Source organism: Diceros bicornis, chromosome 28 (assembly GCF_020826845.1).
Source record: "Diceros bicornis minor isolate mBicDic1 chromosome 28, mDicBic1.mat.cur, whole genome shotgun sequence".
Taxonomy (NCBI): domain Eukaryota; kingdom Metazoa; phylum Chordata; class Mammalia; order Perissodactyla; family Rhinocerotidae; genus Diceros; species Diceros bicornis.
In genome coordinates, this window is record NC_080767.1 from 28952396 (window position 1) to 28974799 (window position 22404).

Below are 22404 nucleotides of genomic sequence, written 5' to 3' on the forward strand. Positions count from 1 at the left end.
CAGCATCTCTGGGTCCTGGGTCCGGGCTCCGGTTCCTCTCTTCCAGGAGGAAGGAAACACCTGCTTTTGCTGTCACTTCAATTACACCCCGCAAAATGAGCGGCCAATTACCAAAGAGGGTAAACCCAGCGAGACCTCTGCTGGGCACGAGGAGGCGGGGGAAGTCTCGCATCACTCACTCTGATGAGCAGCAGCCTCTGATTCTTCCTGTTCCACGGCACTGGGAAAAAAGGGCCCCACCTGTCACTCACTGGCCTCTTGTAAAATGGCCCCCATTTCCCTAACACTCACACGAGTGGGTGTGGAGCTTACTCAGGGTCCTGTCTGCAGAGGAGGGGCTCCTTCTAGACAGTGACCTGGCAGGATGACGTGCAAGAGATGGGGAGGGGGCGTTCCTCCCCATGAGAGCTGATATCTTCATATCACCCCAAACAATGTGGCCGAATTCAACCTATTGATTTTTTTTTTTTTCCCAAAAAATTCAGTGTGCTTGGTTGGTTTTGGACCTGAAAATTGCACTCCATTTTTGCAAGTGAATGTTTTCTGGAAACCAACTTCAAGAAGCGATGTAAAGTTCAAGCTTTGTTTAAAAGACTGCTGCTCCCAGCTGCTGACAAGTGTGCCGAGACGCATTTGCTGGGGTCTTTCCCCGTGAAATCCATTTGCTCCGGCTACAGGGATGGGAGGAGCGGGTGCAGGGTCTTCAAGCTCTGTTTCTCACAGCGGACCATTTAGGAACATTGATTGCCCTGGTGCACACCAGCAGACTGTGTGACGGTGAGCAGAACCCTCGGGGACCGCAGGGAGCCCCAGACCAGGGAGGACCCACCAGCGGTGTGTGTGTCACCCAGGGACATAGAGGAGATGGGGCTCTGGAGTCCACTAACAGATCTGGACCAAGGCCTGGCTCTACCACGTGACCCCCCCAGGCCTTTCTTTCCTCATCTGAAAGTGGGAACAGCATTATGAAACTAGAGACTGGAGAATCGAGCTGACGACACCTCTAAAAGGCCCCCATGTAGGAGGCACTTGATGCACATCGGGTTCCTCCTGCCCCTTCCATCTTAGGCCACCTGTCCTGCTTTTTGCTGGGGAAAATAAAGACATTTATTTTCTTTCTAGAAAGACAGTGTCTCCTGCCACCGAAGAGCCCAGTGTGGTCTCTGCAGGGCTCAGCGACTGCTGGGGCCCTCTGGATGGGGGAAGGGCAACGGCCTGGGCTCTGCCTGTGCCCTGAGGAGCAGGGGGAGGAGGCAGCAGGACAGGAGCTGTACTGCAGGGGAAGCAGGCTTTGCTCCTTGAGAGTGGGCTTCTGGCGGGGAGGAGGGTCAGGCGAGGATTAACAAGGGCCCCTGCTCTCAACTATCTCACCAACTGTTGGAAGGATCTTGGATCAACAACCTTCTCTTTAGGTTTAAAAATATTCCTAGGAGGCTGAATCCAAGTCAGTCATTTCAACAGACACTATGTACCAGGCTCTGTGTGGGACTTTGAGTCAACTGCTCCCATTGTTTCGAGTGACAGGGACTTGGATGGGGAGACAGGGAAGGACGTGAGAAGGAAGAAGAAAAGAGAGGAAGAGGAGAAGGGAGATGCGCTCTCTGGTCCAGGAGACAATTCTGCTGACCGTGACTCTCTCGCTTATCCTACCTTCCAAGCATTTTCTGAGTCCCACTGTGTGCCAGGCACCGTGCAAATGCCCTCAAAGACCTTTCATCCTCCTCACTTGTGGCGGGATGGTCAGCTCTTCCCAGGGCCCCCAGGATCCTTTAAAGGGGACCCTCTGGAAAGGGCCACATTAACTCCACATCCAGCAAATCTCTGGAGAGCTTGGCTTTGCAAGAGCAGTCTCCTGTCTGCCTGTCGTCCGTGGGCCTAGACCCTGACTTGCCCATGGCTGTTTTCCAAAATGCCACCTTTGGCTGCCCCAGAGGGTTCCCCTCTGAGAAGGGGACTGCCTGGGGGACACGGATGGAGACCAGGACAGGGTCTCGTGGAAGGGATAGCGTGGGCTCCCCTTTTCCTCACACTTCTGACATCAAGCTCCTGCTCACTCTAATTCCACCCAGGTCGTGTCTCCCTCCCCTCAGAACCTCCCTCCTCCCACCAGGGCACCCAGCACGTGCTGGGACTAGAGGGGCCCTCTGGCAGTGCTTGCTGTGAGGCTGCTGGCCACATGGCGAGCCCCTCACCCATGGAGGGCTCCAATCAGAGGTCACATGACAGTGGGACTGACTCCTGCTTTGGGGTCAAGGTCAAACAAAATCAGACAAAACGACCTCTGAGGCTCCTGCCAGCTCCAAGACTCTATGAGTCCTACTTAGTTACTTCTGAGTTAATTATTTCTTAATTAATAACAAACCAAACATTGCAGCAACAGGCAAGCAATGAAGGAAATGAGGCTAATCTGTAACTACACCTGTGTAGCACATGATCGGGATGGGAGACTCGCGTCTGCCTACTCGATATTTCCACTCCATTGTCACAGAAGGGGTGGTAGGAAGTACACACGCTGTTCTCGGGCGTTAACCAGCATTCTCTCGGAGGCCCCGGCGGACCCGGGACTTGGGCCCCCTCCAGCTCTTTCTTCTCCACAGCTCTCAGTCTTGGGGTTGCTGGTGTCCCGTGCCCCAAATGCAACAGCTTTACCCCCATTGTTGCTTCCTGTGAGCCCAGAATAGAAGATGCCATCTGTCACGTTTGGATGTCGTATGTCCACTGATGACGTGCAAGCAAGTGGAGCACCAAAAGGCGCCGGGAGGAAGGCAGGAGAGCATCAGCCTTTCAAAGCGCAGCTCAGCAGCACAGGGAGGAGATGACAGGGAATCTCAGGCGGGAGTTCCGGCCGCCTGCTCTTTCTCCCAGGCAGGGAGCCCCGGGGGGGCCCCTTCAGCCCTGAAGGGCTCGCTCTTCTTCCGGGAGCACAGAGGTGCCCTCAGGACAGAGCGTGTCTGGAATGGGAGAGCTTCTGGGCACCGTCTGCGCAGGGTGGGGGGTTGCCCTCAGCCAGATGGGCTGCGGGGGTGGGCTCCTGGGGGGTGCCACTGTAAGGGGGCCGGGCCCCCGAGGTGCCACTCCGGCCGCACACCAGACGCTTTTCGTCCAGCAGGGACAGGTGGTATTCACACAGGTCGATCAGTGAGGCCACCTGCTCGTGGAGTGGCAGCATCTTGAACTTCCTCTGAGCCAGGTAGAAGAAAGCCTCTACGAAGGCCTGCAGGCACATCCCTGTGGACGAGAGATCCGCGTTAGGGGTGTGTGTGCGAAAGCTGCTCAGCACACTGCCCTGGGCACACCCGGCTCCCACCACTAGGCTTTCTCCCCACTACTGTTTCCAACCTGGAAACGAAATAGCTAACTCACAGAGTGCCTACTGTGCGCCAGGCGCCAGCGGGGCATTTACAACCATTTGCAGATTCGATCCCTTAAACAACTCTGTGCAGTAGGTTTAATTAACCCTATTTTACGGATGAGGAAACTAAGTCTCAGAGAAGCGGAAAGACCAGGGCAAAGTCATATGGGTAGAAGGTGGTGAAGTTGAGATTTAAACCCAGCCCAAAGCCTATCTCTCTGCACCACCATAAAGTGTTCCCATAAAACCCAGCCCCTCCTTTCATAGTAAGGGAGACAGTCATGAAGATCAGCCCACTCTGGTGGCAATGCTCCATATCTTAATAGAGATATTGGTTACACTGGTGTGGGCATTTGTCAGAACTCATCAGATTGTACCTTAAAATTTGTGCATTTTGCTGTATGTAAATTGTACCTCAAAAAGTAAAATAAACCTGACCCCGTCTCTCTACTCAAAACGATATTCTGGAAGCTATTAATAGTAGTCCCCACTGTGCACCTGGAATGTTCTTCCCCTACTGTGCCTCATAAGCTCTTGCTTATCCTTGGGATCTGAGCTCACAATCACTTGCTCAGTAAAACCTTCCCTGATCCCCAGATTAGAGCCAGCCCCGGCACAGGCTTCTTGCACTTTTCTTTGTAGCATCTGGGGCAGCTGTTCTGTGCGTATTTGTGCGGTTCTGTGACAACCTCTATCTTCCCTGCTGGATCGTGGGCTCCAGCTCACTAGCACAGAAGGTGCTCAATATAGATGGGCTGAATACACGAGTGAATGAATGAATAAGCTGGTTCTAGGCACTTTATAGACACTGCCACTCACCCTCACAACACCTTTACAAGGTCAGTATTATTATGCCCCACTTTACAGATGAGGAAACTAACACTCAGAGAGGTTGAGTAACTTCCCTAAGGTCACACAGCCAGAGACTAGTGGTCTGGAAATTCAAAGTCTGACTCCCAATTCTTTTAACTAAGTTGTGCTGCATGAAAGGTTCTGAGTCTTCCCAATGTCCAAGTAAAAATGAACCCTGTGATCCAAATTCTTGGGATTCCCTCGGCTTCTTGGGGAGGGTGACACTAAGGCTGGACCAAATGCCATGCAGCTTTTTAGACAAGGCTGGCTCCACTCTGCCGCTCCGCACCTTCCCAGTGGCCTTGCTTCCCGGCTCAGACGCCTTATTCACCTGCCTCTGTCCCGGCAGGCAGAAGCCTGGCCTGGAGTTTGTAAATGCTGGATTATATACAGACCCTGGGATCTGAGAGCTCTTTTTGTGTCGGGGACTTGAACTGAGCTGAGAAGTTGTTCTTTTTCTCTTTCCAAGTCCATCAAAGCTTTTTTGCTAGGCTTCTCTTGATTCCACATGCTCTGCAAGTCCCCTGCTCTGTTTGGCCCTGACAGGAGGAGTTGATCAAGACAACGGTAACCCCGGTGGAAAATCCTCTTAATGTAAACAGAGGCCTGGTGCAGACAGAGATGCAGGGAAACGCATCTAACCAAGAGACAGATATTTTATAATCACCAACTCCGGGCCGGGGCTCTCCTAGGGGGTATGTGCGCATGTGTGTGCATGCATGTGTGTGTGCACGCCTGCGTGTGTGTGTGTCACAGTCAGTGGGGGGGGGGGGCGGTCAGATACGTGCAGAGTGGAAGAGGCCGAGATCCAAAGCCAGAGAAACCCACTGCAGTCCCAGCCTCCAACTTCCCGACTGTGATCTAAACTGTGCTACTCCAAGTGTGGTCGGCAGACGGGTGCCAAGTCCAGGAAGTGCCTGTCCCTGGTCTCTGACGAGATAAGGAGCTTGGGCGAGACTGTAAGCACTCTCCTCATCCATCACATTGTTTAGTTCAGCCGGCAGGATTTTGTAGCAAGTCTTCTCTATAAAGGAAGCAGCACGCCATCACATTCTGGCTTAAGCCACTTGTCCAGGACTGTCAGGAACAGTTCGTGGATTGCAACTTTGAGTAGCTCTGGTTTACAGAACCTTCCCAGCTTTATTGTGCATGCCAATCTCCACCATCTTGTCAAAATGCAGATTCTGGGGTGGGGCCCGAGACTCTGCATTTCTAACAAGCTTCCCGGTGGTGTCTGTGCTGCTGCTCTCTGGAGCACACTCTGAGTAGCAAGGACTGAGTACCTTTTACTCAGTGAATATTAGTTTCCTTCCCTTAATTGAAGGCAGATTGTGATTAGAGCTATAATGCACAGAAAAAATACAATGAGGACCTTTGTTGGGGAAAAAGAAAGCATGGCTAAATCATCTGGAAGAAGACATTCTAAAATGAGAAATGAGATTTAGTGTGTGATACTTAGTTTTCTTTTTGCTTGTCTATGTTTCCTGATTTTCTATAGTCAACACATATGCAATCTTAAAATAAGCAATGGGAAATTCTAGAGGGTGGAAAGAGGTAAGGCAGGGGCAGCTGCTTTTAATTACAAACCCTTTGCTACTATTTGAATGTGAATTTATGCACATGTATTACTTTGAAAAAACACAATGCAAACTTTCTGCATATATGTTCTACTTTGATATAAAAAAGTTTAAATATGTATATGGAAGATAGAAGTGGAAGTGAAGGGGAATGGACATTATTGACTCTTGCACAAGCCCGATGCGCTATGCCAGGTGCTCCGATCCTCACTACCACTCCCACTGTACAGAGGAGAAAACTGAGGCCCAGAGAGACGAAATAACTTGCTACCAGGTCACACACTGGTAAGTGGCAGGGCTGGGATTCGAACCCAGGCCTCATGCACTGCTGATTCTGCACCTTATTCCTGAAAACCCCTCCTGAGCATCTCCACCAAGAACACTCCAGAGGTAAGAACATAGTTGTGGAGGACAGACAGGCTTCGATGGAAATATGTAGAACCTACAGGAAACAGTGAAGCCAATGCCTGGGGGTTTTAGGGGGTGGGGGAGCAGAGGCAGCTTGTAGCAAGGGGGCACTGGAGTTGGGCCTTGAAGAATGGGTAGGGCTTTCATGGGCAAACATGAGCTGGAGGTGGTGGGCTTGGCGAAGAGCAGGGATGAGCAAGGCAGAGGTGGGGCGTGTGGCCCAGTATTAACCAGGGTGCCTGCAGCAGGACAGGCTGGGGAGGGGCCCGCTGGACCAGACTCTGGAGAGAGCCGAAGGCCAGAGAAGTAAGACGGGAGCCACCGAAGGTGTCGGGGCAAAGTGAGCAGTGATCTGTGATGTGGAGTCCCACACCTATAACAGCCTGAGCACGTCTTCCAGTCCAGGGATTTCAATTTTTTTATAGTGATCGAAACCTTGTGGGGTGCTGTTGATTTTTTTTCTTGGTTTGTTCTGTTTTATTCCTCAAATGAAGTCTTGTGAGGTAGATGTGGTGGCTCAGAGCCCGCCCTCACAGACCTCCCTCACCTACAGGGACTCGCCTAAGGGACTCTTGGCTCCCCGTCACCAGCAAAGCCACCGTCACTCCCGATGCTGTAGAATCCTTGTGTACATCTTCATCTTACAGAAGGGGGAGCGGTAAACGAGGCCCCAAGTCACACAGCCGGAAAGCGACAGAAGCAGGTCTCCTGACCTCAAACTGCACCCCTCCCTGCCTTCCACCAAAATAAAAAAGCAAACCAAACACTCCTCAGGCCAGGGACTGGGGAAGAGGGCTGTCTACACTGACCGATGGCCCTGCATGCTTTGCCCAGCCCTGGTGAGAGTGTCTGAGCGAGTCCGAAGGCCGATGAGGGTTGGGAAGAGGGCACCCCAAACTGAGCACCATGAACACATGGGTTTCTGGCCCCCACATCGGCCATTCTAAGGGGCTGTGAGTTTGACAAGAGATTGTTCCTGATCCTCATTTCCTCAAGGTGGCCCAGGGAACAGTGGTCAGAGCCAAGTCAATACTCACTGAACTTCAGAGAATTTAACCTTCTTAAGGCTTTGAGGGGATGGGAGTAGGGGGAGGAGGAGGAGGAGAACCAGAGGGAGCAAGCTTCCCCTAAGTAACTTGTTGTGTTCCAGGAGCAGGGCTGCTGGGGTTCCCACCGGAGCCGTGAGCTGGGCCTCAGACGAAGGAGCAGCCCCCGCCCGGTTGGAGACTCCAGCCTTTTCCAGATGCCCCACAGACTATTGATATGTTCTCTCTGGGTCTTTCTCCTTCCTTATTATTACTTACTATAAAATACCGTGAGAGTCTTAGCAGAAGCATAGTAAAGCTCACGCACTGCCCCCCCTCTAGAACCCAAGGGTCTTCGCTGACTGACCTTCCATCCACTCTTTGTCCACAGGAGACATGTTCTCACTTGGTTGTAATGACATCATGCACCAATGTAAATATTTTTTTGTGTTGCTATGCAGCTTTCATAATGTTATTTTAATGGTTGCATAATATTCCATCAAATCTTGACTTGCATATCATTTTGCCACACCCCCCGCTGCCGACCGCTGAGACTAGTTACATCTTTTCACTATTATTGAGAGTATTATAATAAACACGTGGTACACCATTGTTTTCATTTCTGATTTATTCCCTTGCAATAAAACTCTCGGAATCTGTTTTTTTTTTTTAATGTAATTTTGGTTTCATAATTAATTTCGTGTTAAAAATACTTCAACCTTATAGAGTCCCCAAATGGCCAAAGACCGTGAATGGGCAGTTCACATACATTAGCAAGTAAGAGAGAAAACATCCAATCTCATCAAAGCCAGAGGTGCTACTGCTCACCCACTAAACTAACAAAAATGTAAAATAATGATAATAGTGAGGCAGTGGTGAAATCGCTGTGGACTTTTGAAAAGCAATTTGGTGAAAGTTTTAAGAATCATTCAAGTGTTTCAAAATATTCCTTACAAAGGAAAACATAAGGTCCACAATGGTATTCATCTTCAACTTATTTACAGCAGGGGTTGGGGGAGCAGTGTTAGACTTACAGCATATTTTTATATCTCTCTTTCTACTTTTCTGTATTTTCCAAATAAGACAATGCATGCTCATTGTTGATAATAATTAGAAAAAAATGTATTTTTTTTTTTTTGGTGAGGAAGATCAGCCCTGAGCTAATATCCCATGCCAACCCTCCTCTTTTTGCTGAGGAAGATTGGCCCTGGGTTAATATCCATGCCCATCTTCCTTTACCTTATATGGGACAAGCCACAGCATGGCTTGACAAGTGGTACGTCGGTGTGCACCCGGGATCCGAACCTGTGAACCCTGGGCCGCCAAAGCAGAGCACGCGCACTTAACCGCTGTGCCACCAGGCCGGCCCCAAAATGTATATTTTTAAAATACCCCCAATCCAGCCTCTGAGGTCACTGGTTCTGTGGAGCTCGCCTTGGCCCATCCCCAGGTGGAGTTAATTGCCCATCCTTGGGGCATCCTCTTGTCTCTTGTCATATACTGGGACAAATCGATGGGTATGAGGCTGCCTCCCCAGTGGGATTCTGTGCTCCTGGAGGCAAGGACATTGTCCCAATCTTCTTCATAGTCTCCAGTGCCCGGCACAGACCAGCATGTGGCAGGCAGCAATCAAGACCCATTTAATCGACTGGAACGGACTGTGAAGGTTTTAACAATCTTGTGACGCAGGTGTGGTCATTCCCGTTTGACAGCCGAGGACTCTGAGGGAAGCCAAGGGCAAGCGGAAAGACAACCTGTGAAATCTCTTCTCTTACATGACGAGCTGGCTTACAAAACCAAGGTGATCCAGACCAGAGGCTCTCCGAGTTTAGAGGCCCTGGAGGGACTGTGAGAACGCAGACTGTGGGCTCCACCCCCAGAGCTCCTGATTCCGAAGGTCTGAGAATCTGCACTTCTACCTCCTTCCCAGGTGGTGAGGGGGCTGCTGGTCAGGTACCCCACTTTGAGAACCCCAGCCCTTCCCCCTCCGCCTCCTCCCCGCTGCTGAGTCCAGTCTGTACATACCCTGACAGTTCATCTGCAAGAAGGGGCCTATTTACAAAAGGACCTGGCCCTGAACTTCGAGAAGCTTGACTTTGGGCTAAAAATATCTGTATTTTAAGATACTCTGATTGAGAGCAAACAGTTATTTTTAAAAGACTAATGGTGGAGCTGAAAAACTGTGAAGTGGTTCCAACTTTGCATTACGTGCTCCCTTGGTTTCTGAGAAACCACACACGCCTGATTTCTTTTTTTTTTTTAAGAGTACAGCATTTCTTTCCTTTTTTTTTTTTTTGTGAGGAAGATCAGCCCTGAGCTAACATTCATGCTAATCCTCCACTTTTTGCTGAGGAAGACCAGCTCCGAGCCAACATCTATTGCCAATCCTCCTCCTTTTTCTCCCCAAAGCCCCAGTAGATAGTCGTATGTCATAGTTGCACATCCTTCTAGTTGCTGTATGTGGGACGTGGCCTCAGCATGGCCAGAGAAGCAGTGAGTCAGTGCATGCCCAGGATCCGAACCCGGGCCGCCAGCAGCGGAGCGTGTGCACTTAACTTCTAAGCCATGGGGCCGGCCCAAGCCCGGTTTCTTCCAGCATCACTGCTTGATCGCTAAGTGGGGCAGAGCTCTGTTGCCCTCTCTGAGGCCCTGCCCTTCTCTGTCTGTACTGAAGTAGATTAGACTGCAAGGGTTCTAGCAGGCCAGGCCGCAGAGGGCTCTACAGACCAAGGGTGGACTTTGGATTTCATGCTGAGGAAGATGAGAGGCTACTGGGGAGTTTCGAAGTGACATGGTCAGGGTGGCTGCTGTGTTGAGAGCAGGTGGTAGGGGCCCATGTGAACGAAAGCAAGCAGATCTGTAAGGGGTCTACTGCACTAGTCCCAGCGAGGGCTGACAGTGGCTTGGACCGGGGTGGTAGCAGTGGAGGAGGTGAGGGGTGATGAGATTCTGGATAGAGTCTGGGGGTAGTGCCAATGGATCCTCGATCTGCCAATGGGTTGGATGTGGCCGTGAGGGCAAGTCAGGAGCCCTTATGAAGGAGGGCTCCAGCACCAGGCTTGGGAGACTGACCTCCCTTCAAGGCCGGTGGTTTTCAAATATCCTATGCATAAAATAATCTGGGAACCTTTCCAGAATTGCAGGTTCCTGTTCCCATCCCCTGGAGATTCTATCTGTTGGCGATGAGGCCCCAGAAACCGCCCTTGTAATTGCAGTGTTGGGGATTCTGCACCCATGGATGATCAAGGAACCTTTGGAATGAACACTCCCACTTGGCTATCTCTTTAAGGGCTCTTGAGGAGGCGTGGAGTAAAGAAACTAAGAGCGTGGTCTTTGAGAAGCCTAGTGCTGGGCAAGCTCTGCTGTGGGCAATCAAGAACATTTGGGGAGGCACAGAACGAGCTTTCTCCTCTGAAATCCCACTGCCCACCCCTCCTCACCATCTTCATCTGTTTGGGCTGCCAAATACCATAACCAAATACCATGGCCTTGGGGCTTCAACAACAGAAATTCATTTTCTCACGGTTCTGGAGGCCGAACGTCTGAGATCAGGGTGCCAGCAGGGTTTGGTTCTGGTGGGAGCTCTCTTCCTGGCCTGCAGACGGCCACCATCTTGCTGTCTTCATATGGTGGAGAGAGTGAGCAAGCCAGCTCTCTGCTGTCTCTTCTTATAAGGACACCAGTCCTATTGGATCAGGGCCCCACCCTTATGATCTCATTTAACCTTGATTACCTCCTTAGACTTCCCGTCTCCAAATATAGTCACATTGGGGGTTAGAGTTTCAACATATGAATCTGTGGGGGGGACACAATTCAGTCCATAGCACCCTGGAATGCTCAGTTCGGCTGAGGCACATCCAGCACTTGGGGACACTCTCTTACCACTAACCAAGTCTCTGAGATTACCTGAGCCATTTAGGAGGAATATAAGAAATCCTGCCCCTCTTCCCTGCTCCTCCACCAGCCCCCCGAAAAACCCTTACAGCTCTGACTTGGAGTTGGAAGCATCTCTTTGGTACCATTGCTTTAGTGACCTGTTACAGTAAAAGTAACGAAAGGAAGCAATGACCGTTAATATTTATTGAGCCCTCATTACATGCAAGGCCCTGGGCTAAAGCTTCCCATGTGTTATTTAACTTAATCCCCCAGAAACCCTACGAAGCAGTGTTGCCATCAATCCCATTTTACACTCAAGAGACTTGCCAAAGTCATATAGCTGGTAGACGGCAGACCCTAAAATCCACTCTCCTGACTTCTTTACTCTGCCGCTGCTTCAAAGAGACGGCCAAGTCGGAGCGTTAATTCTAGGCGTCTAGAAGAAAGAAACAACACTCGCCTTGCAGCGAATGAGGGATGGGCCTCATCCATCTCTGCTGGATGTCAGCAAGAAGGAGCAGGCAGATCCGTCCGTCTCTGCAAACAGGCTTTCCCCACCTGCCTCCCATGCCTGAAGATAAGCTGTGGAGTATTTTTTGAAACTTCACTTGGGTCGACGGGTGTCGCTGGAGAAAGCAGCCTTTGAAATATATTTCAGTTGTAGCCATCCACACGTCTCTCACCCAAGACGGCCACTTGGATATTGGGAGGCGGCCCCTGACAGACCATGGCCTCATTCTGTCAATCAGCCGGGCGAGGGTGGGCCCAGGGGCTCCTTCTGGCCTCGAGTCCTCTCCTCTCCACTTCCAGGGAGGGGTCCTCGAACACAGGACTTAATGAAAGCGCTGGTGGCTGCTCTCCCATAATCCCATCATCTATTCTGGGGCTTAAGGATGGAAACAAGAATAATACCTTCCGTGTGCACAGCACTTGCCAATTTACAAAGAATATCCATTTTCTCCTCTGGTTCTCAGAGTGATGTTCAGAAGAGGATGTTATTACAAGTACTCCCCATGTACAGTTGAGGAACACGGACCCAGAGAGGCCAGGCGGCTTGTCACAGTCCCCCCTGAGTGGACGAGGCAGCATTTAAACCCGTGCCTCTCTTGACTCTCAAACCTACATTCTTTTTCCTACACCACGCTCTTTCCTAACATCTGACATTTATGTATTATTTTACAGTGTACAGAGCACATTTGCATATATGATATAATTAAATCCAAATCATTGTCGACAGCCAGGGAGATTATCCCAGACTGAATATGAGCTTTTTTTCCTCTCAAAATACCTGAGCTTCTTGCTAGGAATTCTATCTCAAGGTATTGCTGTGCTAGGCCAGGACAGCGCCTTGCCAGTTCCTTCTCTCTCCCCAACCTTTAAATCTCTTCCTTATTACTCACCTAGAATAGATGTTTCTGTCTCACAGTGAAATTCTAAATGTGTAAGTATACAAGTTTTTGGTTTGGGATCGTTGGTAGGAAATAAAGCTGAATGATCTTGACTAGAATTAGCTTAGTGATTTCTATCTGTGAGTGGAATGTTCCCACAAGAGCTATATGTGCGGCTGTGCCAGCTCTGAGGTGGTTAATCGCAAGAATCTTTCTTCTCTCCATCCTCAGGATGCCTCGAAGCCCACTCCCTGCCTGCTGCTGCCTGGTCCCCCCAACATGACCACGGTGCCTCCAGGCCCGGGGCTGGGATTTCAAAGGACTCCCTTACGGGAGATGAATTCTGGGCATTTCCCAGGAGATGGCATATGGCTCCGTGCAATAGTGATGAGAGTCAGATTGGGCTGGTCTGGGTCCTGGCTCTGCCACTTAGTAGCTGTCTAGTCTTTAGCAGGTCATTTCACCTCTCGGGGTCTCCATTTCTTCGTCTGTAAAGTGGGGACAGTAATATCTGCCCCAAGTGGCTTTTACAAGGCATCACCCAGAACAAGCCCGATACGGTGTTTAAAACATAGCAGAATGAGTCCTCCGTCATTTGCCCACTTGGATCTCTGCACTCTGACCTCACTCCGCCTGGAGAGCTATCACGGCATAGGTTTCATTTTCTTCTGTGATTGCAGAGAGCTCGTCTCCACACGAGGCCAGAGAGTCTTCACCCCCATCTCCAGCCAGCACGGAGCAGGCTCTCAACAATTGTTTGTGGAATAAATGAGCAAACTGACTGGGATTACAAAGAAGACAAATCCTGCGGGGAGGTCAGGAGACCTGGATTCTCGAATGGTCTCTGCCCCTGCGGACCGCGTGGCTTTGAGTGGCTTTGAGTCAGTCTCTTCCCCTCCCCGGCCTCACTCTCCCCTTCTGTGAAATGAGCGGGGGACTAGGTGGTTTCTCAGGGTTCCAGAAGCATTGGGAGTGATGATGGCTTCTCAAGGTTTTAAAAATGGTAATAACTAAAGTCACAAACCCCGTTTATTGAGGACGCTCTGCCTGCCAGGACTCATGCTGTGCGTTTTCCCTGACTCGCTCCTTTAATCTCACGGCAACCCTGGGAGGCTGTACCGCTAACATTCACACTGTGCCAACGAGGGGTCTGAACTCAGAGAGGCCTGCGACTTGGCCAAGGTCACACTCCACTCGCCCAAGGCCACACCGTTGGAGAGTGGTGTTGCTGGGGCTCCCACCGCTGCTGTATGCCGCCTGTCCCCCAAACCAGATAGAAACCTCCTGAAGGCCCATCCTTTAAGGAAGAAAGGGAGAGCCTTGCTCTTCTGCTCCCCCACAGCTCGGGAACAGAAGTTGGTACACGCAGTCATTGTATTCAAGCATTACAGCAACAACAAGTCACTCTCACCTTTGTCCTTGGCTGGATGGAAAAATTAATAAGTGTCAGGAATGAACCATAAATAGAACTTGCGGAAAAATCATTACCCCCAGAAGCCCGTGGCACCCAAATAACAAACAGAATCAAAGACGGAAGCAGCTATTTCATCGTTTCATTAATCACAGGTCACGCCGCTGGCTGGTGCAGAGTGGCCCAGAGGTCCCACTCCAGTCCCATCCAGCGTCACCCCTGATTCCACCACGACACAGACACAAGTTCCTGAGTCACCATCTGGGAAGACGGGCTACAGGACTGGTCACCGCTTCCTGCAACTCCGTCGTGCTGTTCCAGACATTTCTCGTGGGATTTATGGCTTCAGTGGAACCTCCTGGGGCTCAACACTGATTCCTCAGCAAGTGGTCAAATCTCTGGCTTGGAAAGGATTTCAGAGATAACACCATCCAGCCTCTTACAGGATAATAACAACACTCAAAATAGTAAGAATTAATAAGAGTAGTTGCTTAGTGTGTGTCAGGCACTGTGCTGAGCTCTTTGTGAAAAGCTCTTATTTCATCCTCAAAACACAATCTGGGTGGCAGATGCATTTATGACCCCCCATTTCACCCTCGATTGTTCACCTGTGGTTAAAGACATAGTGAAACTTTGCTTTCTTGGGTTCTGTTAGTTGGGTGCTGCAGGCTTCTGGGGTGCAGGGAGGTAAGGCTATTCACCCAGAGTCCCACAGACTGGAGGTGGTGGTGGGGATTCGAACCCAGGCTCTGTGAGTCTACCCTCTCGGCGTGCTGTCTCTCAGAGAGGCAGGGAAAGAGCCACAGTCACGAGTTAGCAGAAAACGCACGGTTTCTAGTACTGTCTTGCTGGCTCCCTGTAGTTTCCCTGTGAAATTCTGAGCTCTGGTTGCTCTTCCTGACATTGCTAATAACAGTCATGGAGCCCGCTCCTGGCCACCTCCAGCGGTGGGGCGCTCATCACCTCCCCAGGAGGCCCCTTCTCACTGTGTGCTCTCTGCCTCTGAGCTGAAATGTGCAAAGCCTCTCCAGCGGCCCCAGTTTTCCAGAGAGCAAATCTAACTCTTCTTCCCCACCATGGCCTTGCTCTGAGAGGACTTGTAAGGCAGGAACTAGTGCCATTCAATTGCACCAACACTCACTGACCACGCATCAGGAAGATACAGAGAGGAGCAAGCCCTCACCTGGTGGAGGGGAGGGGGAGTGGGGAGGCAGAGAGGGGTGTGGAACCAGGAGTGGACAGGGTTAGAATGCAAAGGAAGAAGCCGATAATTGCCTGGGGAGCACCAGCAGGAGGACAGCTCTGTAGTCTGGAGTCAATGCCTGGGGCCACCGGATCCTCAATTTCTCCCCTCCTCCTGAATCATGCCCAGTGGCCATCGAACACACCCCAGGTCTTGCATTGTTTGAAAGGTTGCCTTGATATCGTGTCCACTGGTCACCATTCTATCTCTGCTCCCTGCTCAGCCAAACTGCCCAAAAGGGATGCTGGCACGCGGCACTGTCCCCACAGCCTCCCCTCCGATCACCAGTGGGGGCATCGGTTCGCTACTTCTCCACCGAACTGCTTTCGCCCAATGACCGGGCACCTTCTCTCTCTGATCTCTCCTTGTCTCCTGCTCTCTGCAGCATTTGACAGCATGGAAGCCTCCCTCCTGGAAACACCCTCTTCCCACCTCTGTAACATCCCACTCTCCAGCTTTCCTTGGTATCTTTTTGGAAAGTCCTGGCTCGGGCTCTGTGTCTCTCCTGGCTTTTCTCTGCTTTCCCTGGTGTGGGGTCTGCAGGGGTCTCTGCTGGGGCCAAGCTTCCCTTCTCTGTCTTCCTGTCATTCATTCCCTAGGCTTTAAATATCTTCCATGAATCAATGCCCTCGTCCAAATCATTATCTCCAGGCCAGACAGCATTTTTGCCACTGAGATGTCTCATTAGCATCTCAAAGAGCCTGTTAGAAATGGATCTCTTGCTCTTCTGATCCTGCTTTTCCCTAAATCCTAGCCCATTTCAATAAATAATATGTCTTGGGCCAGCCACGTGGCGTAGTGGTTAAGTGCGCGCACTCCACTGCTGGTGGCCCAGGGTTCAGATCCCGGGCGTGCACCAACGCACCGCTTGTCAGGCCATACTGTGGCGGCGTCCCATATAAAGTAGAGGAAGATGGGCACAGATGTTAGCTCAGGGCCGGTCTCCCTCAGCAAAAAGAGGAAGATTGGCATGGACGTTAGCTCAGGGCTGATCTTCCTCACAAAAATAAAAATAAATAAATAAATTACCATTTAAAATAAATAAATAAATAAATAAATAAATAAATAAATAAATAAATAAATAAATAATATGTCCACCCACCTCACTGCTCCAGCCAGAGTCTGAGAGCCATTGTTGGAACTCCCCTTCCTCAGCCCCTCCCTCCCCCCAACATCCCATGTACTTTACACCTCTGCTCTCCATCTCCACCATCGCCCCCCAGGCCTGCCTCAGAGGCCTTTGCTTCCCTGGACTCCCACACAGCCTCCTGGCTGGTCTCCCCACTTCCACCATCGCCACCTGCCAACACAGCATCAAGAGTGACCTTTTAGAAACACGAGTCGTCACGTAGCCTCCTTCTTGAAGCTCCCCAACAACATTCAGAACAAAATCCACATTCCTTAACCTGCTCTGAGGGCGGGCGCTGCAGGATCTAGCCCCTGCTACTGCTGCAGCCACCTGCATGCCGGCGCACCCCTCTTTCCTTCATGCCACCCACCCCCCACCTTCAATTCCTAGAAGCCATGCACACTTTCCCATCTCAGGGCCCCTGTCACTAGCTGTTCCCTCTGCAGAAGCACACTTTCCCTCAGTCTTCACCTGGGTAGCGCTTAGATCTCAGCTCCAATGTTACTGATGGATTTCCCTGACCCACCTTCTAATATAAATTAGGTTTTCTCTGCTGTTCTCCTTAAAACTTAGTTATTTGATTTCATAGAACTCATCACAACATTTAATTACATCCTTATTTCTGTGTTTAATGTCTGTCTGTCTCTGCTACCAGACTGTCAGGGGTGTGAGGCCTGGGTGTGACTTGCTGGTCACTGCACGTGCCATCACAGCCAGCCCCTGGCGTGTGGGAGGTGGACATTGGTTGATTGACTGAATGCAATCTGCAGGTGTAGCGCACGGCACACGTGGTAGGTGTCTGGTAGATGTCAATCGTCTCCTCCCTGCCCTCTGCTTGGGTCATTGGCGGATTTTATGAGCATGCCTTTAGCATCCACTTAGGGTGGGAAGAACCTGGGCTTTATATCACACACACATAAGTTCAACCTAGGGTCAACCTCACAGCTGCGAGGGGACCCTGGCTCATCACTTCACTTCTGGGAGCCTCAGCTTCTACCTACCCTGCTAGGCTCCTGTCCTCTTGTGGGGGCTCAATGAGAGACACTGACGTGAGGGGCCCCACTTGGTGTTGGCACATGGAAGATGCCCTGGAAATCTGAGCTCCTTTCTTTATCATCTTTAGGGGATCAGAGGGGCTAAGCCTGGCAGATAAACAGTCTGCTGCCCTGGAGGGCAAAGGCTCAGAATCTCCCATTGTAGTTGTTCTTTATTTCCCAAAAATAGGCAATTTGGGGGAAGTTAGGCTGCCCTAACTCACCCACCAAAGGCCGCTTCCCTGCTCCCCATGTTTGCCCTCCAGGTAGCGGCTGTGCCTTCTGGAATTACAGAAGACCAGAGTCTGGAGCCTTAGGGGTGCAGGTGTCCACACACCAAGAGGACCGAGCCCTGTCCCCAAGGAGAGAGCCCTCTGAGGAGCTCTGAGGAGCCAGCCTGTCACTTGGAGAGGTGACGGGAGGCAGATCAGTGTCAAAAATAAGACAGAGAAGTTGGTTTCAACTCGAGTCACATTAAGAATGTCACTTTAGAGCACAAACGAGAGAGAAGAGAAATGCTCTTTTATGCAGGAGTTTATTTTTGTCACTTTGTCAGAGAGCAATTGCAGCCCTGAGGGCATTGGAGCTGCACAGAATTACCCAAAACATTAACATGCAAATTGCCTTCTTTAGAGGAGGTAATTTTATTAGTGCACAAAAATGTTTCTTTCACTATTCTCCTGCTCAGGAGTGGTATTGTCTGGGGGCTAGTTGGGGCGACCACAAATGGAGAATTAGGAAGAATCCTGAACTCGGTTAGGATTCTGTTACCTCCTCTACTTGGGACCACGCATGGAACCTGCTTGTGGGGGTGTTACCATGGTTACATGGTTACAGCTGGTTACCATGGGCGCACTGAGCGTGGAGGGCAAGTGACTTGTTCAAGATCACACAGCATCAATGGCAGAAGAAGGGGTAGAGCCTGAGATCACATGAAGTAGCCACTCTGAGAATAATGAGATCCCAGTGACATTCTATTCATCTATTCATTCATTTATTCACTCACTCACTCATTCATTCAATAAGCTTTTGCTGTGCTAGGCCTTGGGCCCCAGCTACGAATCAGGCACTGGCAACAGCACCCTCTGGGGGCAGGTGGAGGGGGACATAGACATATGCAAACACTTATGACCCAGCCAGTTCAGCCCTGCTGGAGTGGTGTGCCGAGAACCCACAGAGCATGGAAGAGAGTATGACTGACCGTTGGGCAGGGAGGCAGGGAGAGGGGCCTGGGAGCTTCACTAAGGAGGGTCTCACATGGGGGCATTGTCCAGCCAGTCAAGGTAGGGAAGGGCATTGCAGGCAGGGAGAAAAGCATAGTAGAGCCATGGAGAGAAGCATGTTCGCCTGGCCCAGACTAGCCCGTATGGCTGTGGCACAGGATGTGTGGCAAGAGAGGGTGGCTGGGGTTGCGGAGGATGGAGAGGAGTCTAGCCAAGCCAATCTCCAAGGCAGAAGAGCTCAGATTTTATCCCGCAGGTGGCAAGCAGACCCTGCAGGGCCTGTTCAGAACAGAACCACGTTCTGGAGACTTCAGGAGGGAGGGGGTTTCCCAGGCCCTGGAGTGCCAAAGTGACAGAAGGTTGTCTGAGGCTGCGCTTACATAAGACTTCTCCTCCCTTCACAGACCTGATCAGTGGGGAAGTGTGGGCAGAGACACCCACCTGCTACCAAGAAGAAAGCACCTCAATCATGTAAGGTCTCACTGAACGGTTCAGGTGTGCACCCATTCCCAAGAGGCCACTGCCCCTTGCCCTGAGCTGGTTGGTAGTTGTATCACGTGACTGTGGTGGGGCACAGGGAACTGCCCCCACTGCCCCAGGAGCTATCTTTTAGGAAAGCGAAGGGAAAATGTGGCTATTTCAAGTATACTTGGAGCTAATGTGGAGATCCTGAGTGGGCATATTATATCTCAGGGTGTGTCAACCTCGACAGTTTTCAGATTTGGGGCCAGATCATTCTTTATTGTGGGGGGTATGTCCTATGCATTACAGTATATTTTGCAGCACCCCTGGCCTCTACCCACTAGATGCCGATAGTAACTTCCCTTCTTCCCCGGTTGTGACAACCAAAAATGTCTCCAGACATGGCCAAACATCCCCTGGGGAAATTGCCCCCCAGGGGCAATTTGAGATTTGAGTGGTTGAGAACCACTGGTCTATCTAGACCTTGGGGAGGACTTAGGGAGGTCAAGGATGCCTGACCACTGGAAGTCTCCCAAGTCTTCCCACGAGATGCAGAGCACCCCAAGGGCACGGCCCCTGCCTTCTCCCCTCTCCCATGAGGCAAAGGTGGGGGCAGAGTGTAGGTTTCATCACACACTTGTGGAGCAACCATTTCAAAAAAAAAAATTTGTGTCTAAATTAATCCTAAAAAGATCAAGGAAAAAGAGCAGGGTGGAGAGGTAGACAGCCAATGGACGGAAGGTGGTTCTTCCATGGACTCACCAAGATCTCATCTGTAAAGCAAGGGCCTTGGAATAGATGATCTCTAAGGCCCTTCTGGTTTTAAACACTATGATTCTCCACCAGTAAGGTGAACACAATTTGGGGAAGGCAACCAACAAATATTGAAGTTGGCCCCACGTGAGAGATGGTGAACTATGGGCTGGATAAGGCTCTAAATGGCTAATTTGGCCGTTTTCTTGCCTAGAGACAGACAACTGATCAGATGACTCATGAGGTTAAATGACTAAGCCTAGATTTCACTAGGAATTCCATGGAAAATCTCTGACAGGGCCTGGATGGTAAACACTTCTGGAATGCTTGTGATTGGTGCAGTTTCTCAAAGACCATTAGAATCTGAAGACAAAGAATTTTGGCTCTACCATCCACTAGCTGTGTGACCTTGGGCACATTACTTAACCTCTCTGACCCTCAGCTCTCTTCTCTGTAACCTGGAGTAAAAAGATTAACTCTCAGGACTGGTGTGAAAAGTGTAAAACGCTAACAGAAAACTTCCAGTTTCAGCTCCAACATGTAAAGAGCTTGGAAGTCATCACTCCCATCCTCACAACAAGAAAAAAGATGAACAAACTGAAAATTGATGACTTTTCTTACATCTGTCAGAGAACTGAGGTCATGGGGCAAACCGCCATCCTGAAAACAGGACAGACAAGTGAATACAGAGGATCACGGCTGAGATCAGCTTACTGGCAACAGAGCTGCTGGAACCAGTAACTGGTAGGAACACTAATTGGTAAGTGAAGAATTTCTGGGTGCTGAGTGGGGACTAGATGGACAGTTAAAAACTCCTGGGGGCCCAATCTTAGAGGGTCCTCCACACTCTTGTGGTTTTACCTCCAGAGCCCCACCAGGTTCTCAAGTCGATGATTGTAGAAAAATCCTTCATGCTTCAGGAGGCGTAGGAGGAAAGTAACCATTTTGAAATATGACCAGAGCATTCTCCCTAACAAAAGACTGTCCTCCAGGGAAATTACTTTACCAGAGGCTTATCTGACTGAAAAGAAGGCAGTTAGTCAACTCCAGCCTCTCCAGCCTTCCTGCCTCACATAAGGGGGACAAAAGTCCAGAAACACTTCTGAAAGGCACAGTCTAGGGGCTCAAGCCCACTAAGAAACCGAGATTTAATCATAAGGTCACAGAATGCTTTCTCTCCCCAGCACCTTATCACCACATCAATGGGGCTCTAGCATAACGACAGTGGATTACCATCCAGAGAGGTGCAAGACAAAGACTCTATTTAAGAAAGAGTTCTTAGGGAAACCCAACAGCAACAGAGGGAGAAAATAAACCAAGGAACTAAAGCCTCTGGCATGGACAGTTGCAGCAAACAGTAAATATAGCCCAGCTTCTAGCCAGATTAACATACAACCTCACACTAAAAGCCTGATTACCTCAGTTCCTAGTACCAGATACATCATGTCCAGCTTTCAACAAAAAATTACAAGGCTTGCTAAAAGGTAAGAAAAAAACATGTTCTGAAGAGACAAAGCAAGCATCAGAACCAGACTCAGACGTGACACAGATGTTGGAATTTTCTGACGGGAATTCAAAATAATGCTGATTAGTATGTTAGGGCTCTAATGGAAAAAGTAGGCACCGTTCAAGAACAGATGGATAATGTAAGTAGAGAGATGGTAACTCCAAGAAAGAATCAAAAGGAAATGCTAGAAATAAAAAACAGTGTAACAGAAATGAAGAATGCCCACCATGGACTCTTCAGTAGACTGGATGTGGCCAAGGAAAGAATCAGTGAGCCTGAAGATGTGTCAATGGAAACGGCACAAACTGAAATGCAAAGAGAAAAAAAAGAACAAAAAAAAGGAGAATGTCCGGGAACAGTGGGACAACTGTAAGAGGTATAAAATACACATAATGGGAATACCAGGAGAAGAGAGAAAGCAGCAGAAGAGATCATTGAAGTAATAATAGCTGAGAATTTCCCAAAATTAATACAGACACCCAAACCACAGATCCAGGAAGCCCAGAGAATCACAAGCAGGAGAAATACCAAAAAATCTACTCTTAGGCATATCATATTCAAACTGCAGAAAAACAAGAGACAAAGAGAAAATCTCAAGAAGCCAGAGGAAAAACACCTTACCTATAGAGGAAAAAGGATAAGAATTACATTGGCCATCTCATCAGAAACCTTGCAGCAAAAAGAGTGGAGTGAAATATTTAAAATGTTAAAAGAAAAAACTCACCAACCTAGAATTCTGTATCCAGTGAAATTATCCTTCAAAAGTGAAGGAGAAATAAAGACTTTCTCAGACAAACAAAATCTGAAGGAATTTGTTGCCAGTAGACTTGCCTAGCAAGCACTGTTACAAGAAGTTCTTCAGAAAGAAGGAAAATGATGTAGGTCAGAAACTCAGATCTACATAAAGAAAAGAGCACCAGCGGGGGCTGGCCTGGTCAACTAGTGGTTAAGTGTGGCGCACTCTGCTTCGGCGGCCCGGGGTTCAGTTCCTGGGTAGGGGCCTACTTGTCAGTGGCCATGCTGTGGCGGCAACCCACATACAAAATAGAGGAAGATTGCCAACAGAGGTTAGCTCAGAGTGAATATTCTTCAACCAAAAAAAAAAAGAAAGAAAGAAAGAAAGAAAAACGAAAAGAGCATCAGGGAAGGAATAAATGAAGGTAA

General features: G+C 49.8%; 1 protein-coding gene across 1 annotated transcript in view; it reads right to left on the bottom strand.

The window, feature by feature from the left end:
- Window positions 1-2197: 2197 nt before the first annotated feature.
- TTLL11 (tubulin tyrosine ligase like 11) overlaps window positions 2198-22404 on the bottom strand; it is a 235951-nt gene continuing 215744 nt past the window's right edge. Inside the window, exon 9 of the mRNA XM_058523936.1 lies at window positions 2198-3228. Within this exon, the coding sequence (XP_058379919.1) occupies window positions 2936-3228 (293 nt within the window). The 3' untranslated portion in view covers window positions 2198-2935. The remainder of the gene's footprint in view (window positions 3229-22404) is intronic.